Source organism: Elephas maximus, chromosome 10 (assembly GCF_024166365.1).
Source record: "Elephas maximus indicus isolate mEleMax1 chromosome 10, mEleMax1 primary haplotype, whole genome shotgun sequence".
Lineage (NCBI taxonomy): Eukaryota > Metazoa > Chordata > Mammalia > Proboscidea > Elephantidae > Elephas > Elephas maximus.
The window spans coordinates 45,165,422-45,182,381 of record NC_064828.1 but is presented as its reverse complement, the minus strand read 5'-3'; the positions used below and the strand labels follow the sequence as shown (position 1 = coordinate 45,182,381).

General features: G+C 39.4%; 1 protein-coding gene across 3 annotated transcripts in view; it reads right to left on the bottom strand.

Moving 5' to 3' along the window:
- Positions 1-1,661: 1,661 nt before the first annotated feature.
- Positions 1,662-16,960, bottom strand: part of AKAP6 (A-kinase anchoring protein 6) — a 607,892-nt gene continuing 592,593 nt past the window's right edge. For all 3 annotated transcript variants that reach the window (XM_049897582.1, XM_049897583.1, XM_049897584.1), the window contains exons 13-14: positions 7,256-10,623; positions 1,662-2,257 (exon numbers count right to left, since the gene is read on the bottom strand). In XM_049897582.1, the coding sequence (XP_049753539.1) occupies positions 7,297-10,623 (3,327 nt within the window). In that variant the 3' untranslated portion in view covers positions 1,662-2,257; positions 7,256-7,296. The remainder of the gene's footprint in view (positions 2,258-7,255; positions 10,624-16,960) is intronic.

The window sequence follows — 16,960 nt, the reverse complement described above, 5'->3', positions numbered from 1 at the left end:
ATACAAAAGCTCCAACTTAGCTTCTTAAAGGCCCCTTCATTAAGTCCTCCTGATCTACCTCATCTCCTATTACCTTTTCAATAAAACTTGACTGCCTATTGTCTAACTTTCTACTCTCTCCTCCTTGTCCCTCAGTGCTGCTTCTGTCTTTGTGCCTCTTTCCACCATGTTTGCTCTTCTCACCTCCAAGACAACTAATGCAGCTCACTTGTATGTTCACTTCTTCCCGATGTAGGTAAATCTCCTGAGGTTAGTCTTTTTCTGCTTGTTCACCAATGCATCGCCAGCATCTAGAACAGTAACCTGCACATGGAAGGTGTTTCTGAACTATTTGTTAAATGAATGACTGTCATACCCGGGACTACGAGAATCCTCAAACCTTTTCCCCTTTTTGAATTTTGATATAAATTGATTATGTATTATGCGTGGCTTAAAATCATATTATACCTTTTTCCTAATGTACATGTTTTAATGTCCCAATACCAGTTGCCACTGAGTTGATTCTGACTCGCTGCAACCTCATGTGTGTCGGAGTAGAACTGTGCTCCATGAGGTTTGTAGTGGCTGATTTTTCGGAAGTAGATCATCAGATGTTTTTTTCCAAGGAGTCACTGGGTGGACTTGGACAGCCAACCTTTCGGTTAGCACCTGAGCACGTTAACCGTTTGCATCACCCAGGGACTCTGTGTTTTAATGTAGGTGTCTCTATATGAAGAGATAGATGCCATCCATGCTACCTTGTCCAATACTTCAATTCGGCAAATTTTTATTAAAGACCTACTGTTGGTCAGGCACTTTAGTAGGCATTAGGATATAGACAAAATATTGGATTTAATAAGAGTTGATAAAGACAAAATGGAATATTCCTTAGCTAATCTCCTTTTTTAATCTCCTTTAGACAAAATAAATATACCTGTAATTTATAATCTAAATAAAAATTATAATCAGATTTTTGATACCTATCTACCATCTTTTTATCAAAACCATTCAAAAGAATAATGGAAAATAAATATAAGACACACAAGTTATCCTGAAACCCATCATTCAATCATTAGTGATAAGAAGAAATAAAAATCTGGTATAAATATGTATTGGTTTAGGGGAATTAGCATTTATGATTTTCTGTTCCATGATCTTTATAGTGACCAGAAAGACTTTGAAAAATGTGAAGGTGTCATGTCCAGTTCTAGTTTAAGTAATTTTAAGCCTTTTATGCATTTTGGAAGCTGCTGCATGTTATATTTTCCCAGAAGCAGATACAACAATTTGGTAAAGAACACAGGTAGAAGAGATCAGTAATTTTCCTTTTCCCCCATTAAACTATGTTTATTATGCCAATTTTAATTACCATGCAATCTAATGGATTTAAGGCTTATATTTTCCACATCACTAGACATCACAAACATGAAAGCATTTATACTGTCATTATACATCAATGTTTGTTCTTGGTTATACATATATACAGAAATTATTCACACATCTTAACCTTGCTATGTCCTCCTTTCAAATCAACATAATTTTACCATGAAAGCAGCTTTTTAATAAATGGTATAAGAAATACAGCAAGGCACACTTTTTTAAAAAACTTTTTTCTCATTACCACCTCAAGAAGCATAAAAAACGAAAATGTTGTACGTAATCCAATAGTAGAATGTCACCAGTTATAATATACAACACCATATAGTTGTTTCTTGAAGTGCTGCATAGATTATTTTTTAAATGAAATAAATAAAATAGTACTTTTAAAAGTTGCTTTATTTTTAAAGAAGGACCAGTGTTTTTCTCTATACTGCAAATCAGATAAAATGTTGGCTTTTTAGGTAAACCTCTTTCAATAAACATAGGCATCATACCATTAAAAAAAAAAAATCCAAGAAATTGGTCAAGTACTGGCAGGGATCATTCCAGACATGTGAACTCAATGGACCATCAATTTAGTGAACTGCAAAACTTTAAAGAGCGGACCAGGAGGGCAGGAGGCAAACAGAAAAGTCTTGTTTTAGGAGAGAGGGTTTGGTAGAGGTAGCTTGGGACAGGAATCCAAGGGAGAAAAAGCAGCTTCGCTTAACTTCAAAGACGATCACCTAAAGAGAACCAGTGCACACATCCAGATCACAAGGCTCATGTGGACAAACCGCATTCAGAAGGAAGATTCATCTTGGGAGAAATCAATGTAACAAACGGCAGTGACGTGATGAAACCAGAGACCAGCCCAGGCTGGGGTATGAGGTCACCCCAGAGTTGCAGGCAGGCTTTTCTACAAGAAACAGAAAAGGAACACGAAAAGTTTCAGAAATGTCTGCTTCATTTGTAAAATCAAGCCCTTTGAGGAGCCATTGTGACTGCCATCTGGGGACTCTCCGAAGTGAAGGGATACATAAGAAAGGGATTTTAAAAGCCCAAGGTTCAAGTTCCTGTCAAAGGTGTTTCAGTATCAATGTGGAAAATAGTGATTTTTCTTTTTATAGATATGATTTTAAAGAAAAATCGTCTGACCTTTTCTTTGGATCTCATCCACTCTTTCCCTGTGAACTCACTTTTGAACACTAGAAAAAAAAAAAAAGATAGCCTCAAATCAATATGAAAATGTAAGGCTGCTGATGCCCAGTGATGCAGCAAGGTATTAACGACGACTTCACAGACTGGGAACCTGGAGTTTCAGGTTTAACCCTTCCTTCAATGACCTGATGTGTGCTATTGAACAATTCCCAGGTAAAATGTTCATAATATTATGATAATTGCAAATGTTTCAGCCCCTTGCCTACACAGACATATAACTGGGGCTTCTAGCTCAAATACAAATACATTTTATTGAAGATACGGACAGCATTATGGAAATAAGAATGATTCTATTATTACTTAAACATCTGATGGTTTAGATACAAATTTGTTCCGAATCCAATCTGTTCTGCCTCTTTCTGACTAAGCTAAAAGCAACCTGTTGAATGTGAGGTTGAGGCAATGCAGAGTGCTATTACTTTAGGTCTCTGACCAGCTCTCAAATAAAGCATACTTTTACTTGTCCGGGTTTAAACTGAGCTCTGACATCTGATGTTAGGTTGCTTTATTGTCCTTCTAGAACTAAATATTCTCATTCTCTGTTTTGCTCTCTCTTTTTCTATAATCTCGCAACCTGTTAAAGTGCCAGATGAACTTTAGCAAAAAGTGATTTAGCTGGAGCTATGGGATGCTGGGAGAGAAGAAAAGTTATCAAGAACAGGGGGAGACAGGCAGGAACAGATGGGGCAAAATTTGATACGGTAAAACAATGCAGTAACTCAAGAAAAAGCATGGCACATGGTTCAAATGCTGAGGACATGACTCATTTGAAATCTGGCCACTGACTAGGAAATCCTTAGGTGTGGAAAATCTGGTCTTACTAAATGCTGGCATTTAAATTCTCTCTGGATAATCAATTTTTCCAACTTGGCCCTCTTGGAAATGGGCAAGCCAGATTGGCTGAGGCACAGGTTGTGTGTGTGCGTGTGTGTGTATCTTGGATGATACCCACTAAAAGTGTTGCTATTTAGCAATGGCAGCTATAGTTACTTAGAAGTCCTGGCTAATTAAAGGATAGCTCACGTCCAGAGAAATCTTACTTTATTAAAGTGATTTTAAAGGTAAATTTGATATGACTATACCTGTATTATTTAGTATGCCTGTATTGATTATAACTGTGTTGTTTAAAGATAATTTAATACACAATTACCAAACGCACTTTCTTCAGCCTGCTTCTCCAGCTTTGGACAAAACTATACACTTCGTGTTATTTCTATTAAGAGAATTAGAATTTGTGTTGTGTTCATGAGAAATGCTTGCACTTGTAGCTTTCTCAGTTTGGTAAAAAACTGAGCACCAGCATTTTTTACTATATATGTGTATACTTAAGCATGCCTAAAATCTAAAATTCATAGGCCACCAACTAACTCTCTTACAAATCAATAAGGTAGGAAAGGCAACAGAGCTAAAAAGTTCTAAAGGAAATATATACATCCCTTCCGCCACCCCCCCCCAAAAAGCCAGTAAAATAGAACCCGAAACCACCAAAGGAAAAGGAAAAAAGTACACACAGGCTGCATGCGCTGAGTTACATTTTTATACCACAGGATTTATCCAGCCAGAAGTTTAGGGTTAAACCATTCATCAAAGATCAGAGGCTTATGATGAGGATTATGAAGAAATAACTGTCAGAATACAGCAAAAAGATTAGTGCAGAGTACATCTCTGAGGCAGGTCCTAGGAGGCATTCCAGTCGTACATTACGTGAGTCCTCCAAATTAGGCAGAAATAGCTGAATCTCTCCAGCTACCTTTCCTTTGATGTGATTTGCTGTAACTGACCTCTCTGTTTTTATAGAAACACGACACATAAATGAAAATAGTGAAAAGCACAGCGGTGGGCCTGGAAATTGGTGCAAATGCAGACTGTGTTAAGATCAGGTTAGAACTTCTTGAACCGTTTTGGTGGATTTTTAATTAGGGCACAGTGAGCGAAAAAACATTTCAAAAAATGTTTTCATTTTTTGTGACTGTTGCAGACTGAAGCTGCTATCCTCAGTTTTCTCTCTTTTGGATGAAATTATAATGATTACATCATCTGAGAACTTATTTCTGCAAAAAAAAAAAACCCAGCAAATTGAATTTGGTGAATTTTATTTTAATTAAAAGAATACCCTAACTGATGGTCTTTCAAATAGTTTAAAGAATGCAGAGCTTTTTCTTTTGCTCTTTTGAATCTTGTAGGAAGAGCAGTTACAACAATTAAGCTTTTGTAGACACCCTCCTATTCAGCAAACCCTCTTACTATGTATTCCTTACATTTAACTCTGAAGGCGTGTCGGCATTTTGAGATTAAATGACTCATCCCGGTTGGTACTACTTTAACCATATGTGAATATTTATACTCAGGTACCCACTGCTATTAACTGGTGAAAAATTCAGGCCTCCAGATGTTTTGTCCACATGATACTGAAAAAGCTGAATAGGACCAGTCAATATGGCTATTTAAACGGCTTTTTTTTTTTTAGGCTGATAACAAGTCACTTGGGGGTGATGTGAGCTCTGCAAAGTATAACCTGCCTTCTCCCTCTGCCTGAGATAGGGCCAGGCATCGCAGGGGCTCAACAAAATATTGCTGACTGGCAGGAAGGCCGGCGGATAGTTCTTGCTTGTGACATGTGAGGGTTACACAAATCCAGGGGCACATTTGCTTCCCCACGTCTCAAGATGGAGCTGCTTATCATGAACATTTCATTTCAATTCTATGTCAACGGAAGGGAGAGAAGAAATTCCCGGAGTACCAGGAGGGAGGAGTGCATCTCACAGCAGACTCCTCAGAGGATTCTCCCCTGCCAGGGCTTCTCGAGCTCCGGATCTCAGCATGACTGGTGACTTGAGGGTCACAGTCACATGATGTCATGCTCAGAGTGGTGTTTCTTTCAAGCCTTTATCCCCTTTCAGAAAACAAAATCAGCCAGGCTCTACCAGCCCTTGTGCGGAGGTTGGCAGAGCCAGCGGTACAATCGGTTCTAATAGGACTTGTTTTGAAGCAGCTTATGGAAGTCAGTTACTTTCCCTTAATGGTCAGCTTTCCTGCATACTGATGGAGTGTGTGACTATTGGGTGGACACACTTCCCAGAAAATACATTTCTCTTGCTCCTACTTTTGCTCTCACTTGCAGCCAATTGTAAATAGTCTGAAACATATAAAATTAGTTAAGCTACATTAGTAAGTAGGAGCCCTGTCCTCAGTTTTGCATACTGAGTTTATTTTTAGGGTATATACATGGTATAGATTCCCCCTCCTCCCCGTTTCTAGCAGCTCTACACAGAATCACACATTTTAATGAGCTTAGGGCACAGGTGTTGCAGGAAAAAAAAATAATGATGTTTGCCATTCATCTTTCAAATTAAATAATGTGTTTTTAAATAGTAACTTTTTTCATAATACATTATGGGAACAACATTTATCTGTCACATTTTAAAAGATGTATTTGTAATAAATGTAAATTACTTTTAGAAAATCAGTAATTAGGCTCATCAAAAAATAAACAATCTGCCACAAAAAAGATAATCTTTAGCATAGTTAAGTATAATAACTGTTATTTGAATAAGTTAACAAATTAGGGTAGATTGCTTCTGTAATTCATTTCCTATAGCACGAGTTTAGGTTACAGCATTAAGCTTCTGGGGTGGGGGGTGGAGATGGCATTAGGCACCTCGTACTTTGGTGAAATACAACTCTCACGTTGGAAAGCTCAAGTTAGCTTCTTTAAACTTGACTGAGAAAGCATATTCATCACTGGGACTTCGAAATGGGAAAGAACGGAATCTTTGTGTCACCTCAACAGATACATCATTATCTCAGAATTATCAATCAATAGCTGTCTTATTAAATATGAAGAGAGGCATGACTTTCTTAAAAAAAAAAATGATGGGAATAAGCCTGTCACCTTCAGGTAAAATTCAAAAATTCTGTTTTTATCAAAATGCCATTAACTTGTCATGTATTCGCTCTGCATTTGCTTTCCGAGCCTGTTCTCGATCTCTGTGTGGATAAATGAGAGGCTCTTCTTTAACGTCAACTTTCCCCTCCTGTTTGAATTCTCAGACTTGGCCACGATTAGGAACTGTGACAGCCCAGCCTTCTACGGGCGAAGCAGACGTGATGATAGTTACGTTAGACAGAAGCATAAAAGGCAGGCTCAAATCAGGAAAGAATGCCTTTAACCTAATCACTGTTCATCTCCAGGCACTGGAAGGTGGGGGCAGCTTTCTGCCCAGGAAACTGAAGTGTGGAGCATTGTTACTATGCTTGGGCTGTGAGCATAGGGTATAATTGCAATTTGGGTAACCATTTTTTTCTCCCTCAGTAGAAGAATTTGAGGCCCTAAAGTGTTCAGATACTCCTCAAATTTTGTATTCTTCTTGCCTGAATGATATAATAATGTCACTAAAAATGCCAGTTGTGACTGTCTCTTTTTCCCCTCTTGCTTCACAGTTACTTTCATGTCAGGGGTGTATTTCTTCCACCTAAGTGTCTTATTCAGACAAATATCTGCCATTGTCATCATTCTGACTAGTCTCTTCTCCTATCATGGCTTTGTTGTCTCGAGCTCATATTAAATATACGCACACACACATACACACATATACACCCACACAAATAACTGATAGAAAAATGTGTTTAGGTAGTGGTTGTAGAGATGGCATTGTTATGTTTCACTGCAAGTCATTAAAAACATGATTTTACGCACCTTTCAATGAGATGATTTTCATGCTTGGGGAGGGTTACATTCTACCTATGCATATCTCTGTGTCCTTCTTCATGAAGGTTTAGAAGATTTTCCTCACAGGCTGAAGTTGTGGGACTGGGATCCAATGCAGCCTTTTGTTTTGGCTGCTTTGCCTTCAAGGAAAGGCCTGGAGCTATAGATTTGGCTGAAGCAGCATTGCTTTCTGGCATTCCAGATTCACCTGGGTTTCCTGGACTCTCCTCTTCACTTGAGGGAGTCGCTAGTGCTGAAATTTCTTCACATCCACTGGAAGTTTGGGGAGGACCATCCACTTCCTTTTCCACATCAGATCCTTTCTCAGATGGAGGGCTTGGAAGAGCCACCATGTCGGCATCCTGGGCTTGTAGTGACACTGCAGGTTCATCAGGAACTGTAGGTTCATTTGGAGAGGGACTAGCCAAAGAGGGCTCCTCTCCGTCAGGGTCATCCTCTACACAGGCCTCAAAGAAGCATTCAATGTCTTCCTTGTCATCTAAACCAGAGTCGGCAGTGTCCTGGGGCAATGGAGTATTGCTTTTCTCTTCTATGTAATTGGTGACCTCCCCACAGTCGCTGTCATGAGATGAGAGGGATAAGTAGGAATAAAAGTCCCCTTTTCTCAGTTGGATGGGCCGGTGAGAATGTTCTAACACTTTCTCCTTGATCTGAGTTAACGAAGTAGGAGTAGTTGCCTCGTTTTCAGGTTGAGATTTACTTTTTAGGGCTGTTGAAGCCATGTCAATGATTTCCTTAACAAAGTCATGTACTGAGCAATCTTCAGCATCTTTTTGATGGAAAACATCTGGCTCACAGTTGCAACAGGAAACGCTGTCGCTGATAGCAGCATTTTCCTCTGTTTCATTTTCTTCAAGTGCTAGACAACAACTAGCAGATTTTCCACCCGTACTTGGTGTATCAATAGATGAAGATTTCAGTACCTCAGAGTCTTGTCTGTTGAGAACTCTGGTTTCTGAAGGAAGTTCTGGGCAAAACTTCTCACTGGAAATAGAAGCAACACTTTGATTTTCAAGATGGTGGTGGTTTTGACATTTCTTTGAAAGATATCTAACAGTCTGAGGAACAAATTCCTTTCCAGCAGTATTTGGATCATCTGAGCTACCTATAAATGCTTTACACTTAAAAAGTTCACTCTCTGAAATCTTTTTCCCAGTTGAACCAAGATTTTCTGATACCTTTGAAATACCATCCAGTTTGTCCTTCTTTCTTTCTGGAGTACTCTCAATATTACCATTCTCCATGTCAGCCACATATGGATCCTTATTAACTTTGAAAATATTTTTCTTATTTTCACACTTTGTCCCTAACTCATGGGTATGGGATAAATTCTTACCATTTCCGTTATTTTCAGAGAGATGTTTTACGGAGCCATTTAGAAGGGCCTCAATGTTCAGGGTATCAGAGGGATTGGTCACCTCGCTACTACTTACATCTTTACTGCTCTTTATTTCATCGCTGAGATTGCACCTTCTCTTATCTCTTGTCAGGGATAACTTTGGCCTAATCCAGGTCTGAAGTTCATTCTTTATATAGTCCAGCCCTGACATCAAGTTGCAATCTTCATAAATTTCATCATCTGTTGCAATACTGGAGTCGTCATCCTCATCTTTGATGCACAGCTCTTCTTCCGTCAAGGTGAGGGTAGAGCTGGAGAGGAGGTCACTGTCATCTTCATCATCAGTGCAAGCAGAGGTGCAAGAGACATTGACGATCATGCTGACATTGACATCGCTTTCATCAGCCACCGAGCGAGTCAGACGCTTTCGGAATGACGCATTTGATTCCGGGATCTTATTCTTGTGTAACACAATATCCTCTGAGCAAAGAGAGAGCTCATCACTGCTGCTAAGTTCTGTAAGAGATGCTGCTGAGTCTTCATTGATAGACGATGCCATGTCCAATGACAGTTGGCCAGTAAAGGACATCTTTTGGGAACCGCTTTGGAGAGTGATATCGGAGACACTGCGCTTTATCTTTTGCTCTGAGGGGCTTTGGATATTCTCCAAACGATTCAGAAGATCTAATGTCCTTTTGCTCAGTTCACCAACTGAGCCACTGCTGGCACTTATGTCCCCAGAGCTGTGACAGCTAAAAAGATCTTCATTGCTTTTATAGGATGTCAACCAACTTTCCAAAGAAGTGCTTCGCTGGAGGCTGTCACTGCCATTTTTAAAGGCGCCCAATGCAAATAAATCACCCCCCGGAGAAAGTGACTCGATGGATGAACTATGAGATAAAAGGGAGAGTTGTTTGGCATTCTGCCTGCCAGTGAATGTCTTCTCTACATCACCACTTTTATACGAACTGCGATCCATTTCGTGGGATGCTCCTGCCAAAAGTCTTTCATGGGGAGATGCATCTGGTTGTAACTCTGTACCCTGATATTTAGATTTGCAGGATTTTTTATCAAAATAAAAACCATGAAGCAGAGGATCCCCCACATGTGCTTTTTCACTTTGTGACTGTTTCATTATCATTGGTAATTTGAGTTTTGAGCCTTGGAGATATGAGTAATCATAAAATGTAAACACATCATGTTTTCCTTGTAATTCTTCTCCCAAACAATCAGGGGTATGTTTGGTAACACTGTTTAAATCTCCAACTTTTCCATTTACACAACTCACTGGTGCAATGGATGACTGAGAGCTATTTGGAAGTTCAATATGTTCCTCCTCATCTTTAAATTTTTGCTTTAACACGTTAACTGCATCTCCTACTTGTGGGTCCAGATGTTCAGTTTCAGGGTTACTTGGGGACCCATCCACTGCATTAAGCAAGCATATTTCAGAGTTAGTAGTGGTTTCAGTGTCTCCTTCACTGACGATTCCACTCTCACTGCCTGAATTCTGGCTCATGTCCCCTCCATGGCATGGGCAGGGCTTCACCAAATTGGTCCCCCCTAGAAGATCTGGCAAAGATTTGGTAGATGAAAATGAAGAGTCTTTACTGAGACTCTTAGTTAAAACACTAGGCTGTGTCACACTGGCAAACTTTGGATTGTTTTTCAGAAATGGCATGTGACTGTCCTCACATAGTTCTACATTGTGGAGGCTGTAGACTTGGTAAATGTGTGGACTGGAGGGGGCAGTAATACTTGAGGCATAGTGAGATCCCCCAAGATCACCTGCCTCCTCTTCATAACCAGGGTCCTCACTCTCTGTCTCTTCAAGGTTCAAGGAAGTCATGACAGATTGGCGTTCTTGATCAAGGTCATTAGATTCTTCATTAAAACTTATTAACTTATTACTTATGTCAGTTTCATCCCATTCCAGGGCATCCTCGCTTGTCCCATTTAGGTCCATCAAGCCAGGATCAATCACATTCAAAGTTTCCTGTGTAGAAGGAAAAAAAGAAGAGAAGAATTAGGGAACACAAGCATGAAAATTGTATCTATTCAAAATCGTTTGGAAGAGTTGGGAAAGAAAATTGCCCCAAGCGTGGATTTGAAAGATAGCATGCTTATGAGGTCTATTCTTCTCTGGAATAACACCCAAAAGTTATTGAAATAGGTTTTTCTATCAAGTGATTTGTCACTGAAGGCAAAACCTAGATTAATATTTAACATTATTGCAATTGAATTATTTATGGAATTAACCATTTCCTATTGATTCCTCTACATTTTTAATCCTAGGTTGCATAAAGATAAAATTGCCATACAAATGAAGGCAAAAAGGGCTACAGTCTATGGTATCTCTTAAGCTACATTCACCCTGATTGTGTTTTAGTTCCAGAGTCCACGATGGAATACTATCTGCAGACACACACGGCAAACTCCCTCTCGCTTCTATTCTTAGGTCCTTCTTTGAAGCAGCTTTTGCCTGAGGTCTTCGAATAGAGTTGTAGCCACCCTGCAAAACCATTTATGGGCCAGAGGCTCTTGACTGCAGACCCTTCCTTTGCTTTCCCTTGCAGAGCTCTTCCTCTGCCGAACCCAGCCCCGCACCCAATCAGACCCAAGATGAGCAACACTTGACTGATTTCCTCACCTTGTGTTAGTCATCTTCCGGGGCTCTAAGTCCCAGGGCTAGTGTTTCCAGGAAGTCCCTCGATCAAAGTTCTCTCAGTCTTTCTCTTCCCCAGTCTGTCTATGACAGAGATTCCCCTTTGATACTTGTCAACTTATATGACTACTGTCAGTCTTACCGCTATTTCTTATTGACAGGAACCTCCCCCTCCAGCCCCAGAATAATAATTTATCTGAAGACTTTCCTGATTCTCAAGAATGAAGTAACCCAGATCTCCTTACACTGCTCTCTGCCTGCCCAGTTGGGACACCCTTGACCTTTCCTTGGGCTTCCTGGTTTACCCCTGTTTAGGTAGATCTTGCCACATTCTGGGACTCAATAGCTGGATGAGTGCCTAGATTCTGTCCAGATTCCTCCACCATCCTCACATGCTTATCCAGTTGTCTGGATTCATGCTGGAGCCAACAGAGGTGAAACCCTAGTGGCGTAGTGGTTAAGAGCTACAGCTGCTAACCAAAAGGTCAGCAGTTTGAATCTACCAGGTGCTCCTTGGAAACTCTATGGGGCAGTTCTAGTCTGTCCTATAGGGTCGCTATGAGTCAGAATCAACTAGATGGCAACAGGTTATATATATATACATATATATATATATATATACACACCCTTCTTAACGCTCCCCTCTTAAAGTTATTGTGATTTCTACAGTATGTATATCTATATACTGCAGACCTTGCCAGGCCCACCTACAAACAAAACACACACAGAACTTTGCAATTCGGCTTGTACAGTGCAGGATGGCCAGGAGGATAACCACAGCTCTGGAACCAGGCAGACTGGCTGGAGTGCTGACTTTACTTATCAGCTGTATGACCTAGGGCAAGTTGCTTGACCTTTCTAATCCCCAGTTTCCTCATATGTAAAATGGGGATAGTGCTATCTACCTTTCAAAGATCATTCTGAGTATTAAATGAGTAATGCTTGTGCAATGCTGAGGAGGCAGTCAGTATAAGGTTGCCGTAATGCCTAATGCATGTAGAATAGCTCAAGAGTGGCCTTGAGCCAATTCATAAAGGGCTCCCCTTTCCCCCCTCATTCTCTCTTCCTCTTTTTCTCATCATTCCTTCTAATTTGCTGTTAAAACCACAAGGAATTCATGTCATGGTAGGTGGAGATAGATGTCACACAGTGTAACAGGTCACCGTATTTGCATTACAAGGCAGAATTACTTTAACAGTCTGGTTGAAAAATAGACCACGATGCTTTTATTCCTCAGTAGTGGAGGAAAAAAACTCCACCTGAAGCACATTAGTGACTTTCCTAAGAAAATCCCCAATTCTTCCTGAAATGAATACTTAAAGGATACCACACAAACGCATTAAGTATAAAATACCCATTAGCACTTTATTATACTGGATATACAAGAGATTATCTGAATAGCCTACTTAAATTTAAAAGAGTCCAGTTACAAAGTAAACATTAATTAGGGATATTTTTAAATTTCATAACAGAAATCTTTCCTCTGCCAATGTTACAGCAGCTAATCTAGTAAACTGGCAGTCATCACACTTGCTTAGGTACGGAGTACATTCGCTGTGATGAATTTTTATTAGAATTTCTGTTTATCCTTTGCTTGCTGATAAAGGAAATACTAATGACCGATTAGTACGGCTAATGAATGTTAAAATGCTCAGCTGTAGAAACAATCAATCAGTCTAATCAAATAGTGTATTAATTTCAAGTACTGTCTTGGCTGATGCTGTACTCTGGAGCGCTAATAAATAATGGAACCCGTCTTTCACAGGAACTCTCTCTGTAACTCTCTGGTTGACTTTAACATTTAGCAACATGGATTTTCCGTGAGGGTCCCAAACCCGGTGGGGCTCACATCCAGACACAGGAATTATGCCATCTGGTCATGCGTCGGCATCTTAGCCCAAGTAATGCCCACAACTCAGACTCGCCTTCCACGACACAGCCGTTACCTCACCAAATGCTGCCTTTAGCGCTTTACAAATTCAAGCCTAAGAAAGTACAAAAAATTACAGGAGCACCTAAAAGAACAAATCCTTTGCTCAACAAAGTTGGAGTGGAAAGTTTCCACAGGAAAAGATTAAACTTTTGGATATAATATTCCTTTTCCTTTCCTAATGCTCCCCTCTTGAAGTTACTGTGATTTCTGAAATTTCTCTGTGTGCCAATTCCAGGGAAAATCTGCCAGGGTCCACTGGAACATCTTGAGACTTTAAATTTTACGTACAAAAGAAGTGCTACTCACTAGGCCCCCACTCACTGCCTTCCTGTTGAGGATTAAATTCTGTCAATATTTTCAAGAAAACCTCCATTTCCTCAGGATTTAGCCTCAGCCATAAAACATACCCCTGGGGCAATAAAGTGTGAAGAGTTTCCAAGAAGAATGACACAAGAATATTTATATAACTGAAAAAGTTGAATTAAAAAAAAAAGATATGCCTACATAGTCATGTAACTACTAAACGTAAAATTATTTCCTCTAATGTTCTTTTGCTGATGGCCCAAAATAGCCAAAAATCCACAAGCTAATTAATAATTAAGTTATTCATCACAGGCATCTGAAGGAAAAGTTCTTATTCCTTGTTTTTAAAATTTTTATTCAGTTTTGTTTTACTAGTAATGAGTAAAGAATTCAAAAGGACGTCATCCTACTGAACTGAAAAATGTCTTTCCAATCTTCGGACCTTTGAAGGTCTATGTATTGCTAAAAATGTCTCTGTTTTCCTTTTCTTTCCCTTCCTTTCTTCCTCCTTCCCCTCTTCTCTCTCTCTTTTTTTTTTTTTTTTTTGTATTTTTTCCAAAGGAATTGTCTGATACATTTTAAAAGACACAAATGTTCCTGTTTTTGATGACATGGAAAATCAAAACAGATTTCGATAAAATCTAAGGATATGTGCCTGAAACCAAAAGGATGGTGAGTGGCAAATGAAGTTTCCAACAGAGAGTTTGCAATTTCAGAGATAATTCTAAATAAATTACATTAGTTTGTACAAGGGACTTTCATTCATAAACCTGCTTCATAGATACAGAATCTTGACCTAAAGCAATGGCACTACATAGATAATTATATATATCTTTAGAAATCTGCTCAAGGGACAAGTGGAATTAAAAGGTGTTAGTTTATTATATGTTGTGTGCTGTTGAGTCAGTGCCGACTCACATGCTTGTGAGTATATATATCACATTTCACATGATATATATGCTGCAATGGTTAAGCGATTGGCTGCTGAGAGGTTGGTGGTTCAAATCCACCAGTGTCTCCACGGGACAGAAGACCTGGTGATCTGTTCTATAAAGATTATAGCCTAGGAAACCCTATAGGGCTGCTATGGGTCAGAATCAACTCAATGGCAGTCAACAGCAACAAGTTTATTATATTTTATTGTTAATCTTGGAAACAGATCATTTATATTAACAATATATACAAATAACTAAAAATAACTGGGAAAATAATGATGACGATGTTGATGAAAGAACCAAAATTCCAAATGCAGCAAGCAGTAAGTATCCAAATTAACTTCCTTCTGTACTTGTAGGGCTTTAATTGAATTAGGTCTCCCAGGATTACATTTCTGGAATTTTCTTCAAATTTTAGCTTAAATGGTGAGTGTTCATGAGATGAGAAACACATAATCAGCTAAAGAGTGGAGATGAAGGAACCTGACATTCTATAAAAACAACAGTCTGATAGAGATCTGACATAGCTGCCTCTAGATTCCTTTAAAAAGTTGCATCTTTTAAAAGACTTTCCTGAAGCATCTCAAAAAGACTAGGATGAACTGAATGTTGTGATCAAACTTCTGGAGCTCAGAATGGGTGACACCATTAGAAGGGCTTACAATTTGTGTTCCTCACTTATTTTAGATCCAGGAGCTTACTCTGCAATACCACATACGAAGACTTGGAAGGAGAGATTTACCTATAGAAAAGTAGAACACATAAAAATAAATAAAAAGGAAAAAAATATAAACAGCTTTAACTGTAAGTGAATAAAGATATTCATATTTACCCTATGGAGAAAGACAGAATGCATGAAGATCTGAGGGGCTGACAGAGAGGAGGGAGAAAATAATATATAGATCAGGATGGAGAATCAATTTAAATGAGGGGAAATTCTAATCTTCATATTATTGTGATGGTTTAGGTTATGTGTCAACTTGGGTATGCCATGATTCTCAGTTGTTTGGCAGATATTATGTAATCATCCTCCATTCTGGGGTCTGATGTAAGCAACCAATCAGGTGAAAAGGGAGTTTCCCTGGGGATGTGGCCTACATCCAATATCTATAGATGTTCTGGCAAAGCTCACTGTCTCTGGATCCTGTAGCCGACTCATCATCCTCTGGCCTCCAGTTCTTGGGACACAAGCCAGCAGCCTGCCATCTGACCTGCAGATTTTGGGATTTGCCAGCTCTTGCAGCCCTGTGAGCCAGCAAACTGCCCTCTGACTTGCAGATTTTGGGTTCATCTGTCCCCGCAACCATGTGAGTTAGGAGAAGCCTCTATTTGGGACTTGCTGGCCTCCACAACTGCATGAGCCATTTCCTTGAAATAAGTATCTCTCTCTATATACACTTTACTGGTTCTGCTCCTCTAGAGAACCCAGACTGAAACATATATTCACTCTTCTTTTTTGATGTAATACTTTTCCTAGCAACTCCCTGCCCCAAACCTAAAATAAAAGTGTCTGAGCATTAGATGCAAATTATTTTCCTAAGTTAGACTTAAGTAGAGATTTCATAAAAACAAAAAAAGCAGTGATAAGAACAAATGGCTAGTCCTCTGAAAATGAAAGTCAGCCTTTATGAGAACCTGGCAGTTTGTAAGTACTCTGCCTCTTGTTGAGAGAATGGATTCAGAGTTAGCAAAAAATATATACACATATAGATAAAGATAGAAAGAAAGAAATGGGAGAAAAAACAAAACTGTTCACTGTTTATTTTGGGATTTGGGGCAGTAACTCAAACAGATCTGGGTTTGGATCCTGGATCCAACCCACCTGTTGTCTGTGAGACCTTGGACACATTATTTAACTTCCATATGCCTCAGTCCCATCATTTGTCTATCTGGGATAATCACAGTATATTGTGCCTACCTTACAGGTTGTTGTGAGTTTAAATGAGAAGATATATGTAAAGCCCTATGAAGAGGGCTGGCACACAGTAGGAGCGCAATGGCTGGCAGTTATATATTCCTTGTGCTTAGAAGAGAGGACCATAATGCAGCTAAGCACTAAATAACCAAACAGTGTTTGCATTAAGACTGGTGCACAGTTGGCTATTTTCTTTTAGTATAACCACATACATGGAATTCCGTGTAGTAAACATCAATTTAGGACCCTTACTCACCCGCACTGTGCTGCAAATGGGATGGCGGGCTTGCTTTGCATGCTGTGGTTGAGTTTATCCCTGAAGAATAACCAAGTGAAAAAAAGACACCTGCCCAGCTCTCAGCAAAGTCCATAACTCAAGGACTTTCTATTTCCTGAAAATAATCTTTTTTTAAAAGGCAGGTCCATTGTCTGTGAAATTCTATCACAACTGACACATTAGAGCAATCAAATCCTGCTCACTATCTATCAGATTGACAATAATGTTAAAGTAACTTGTCTCAGCTCAGAAAACGCTTTGAAGGTCTATCTCACACTAATGATCAACAACTGTTCTAGTGAATG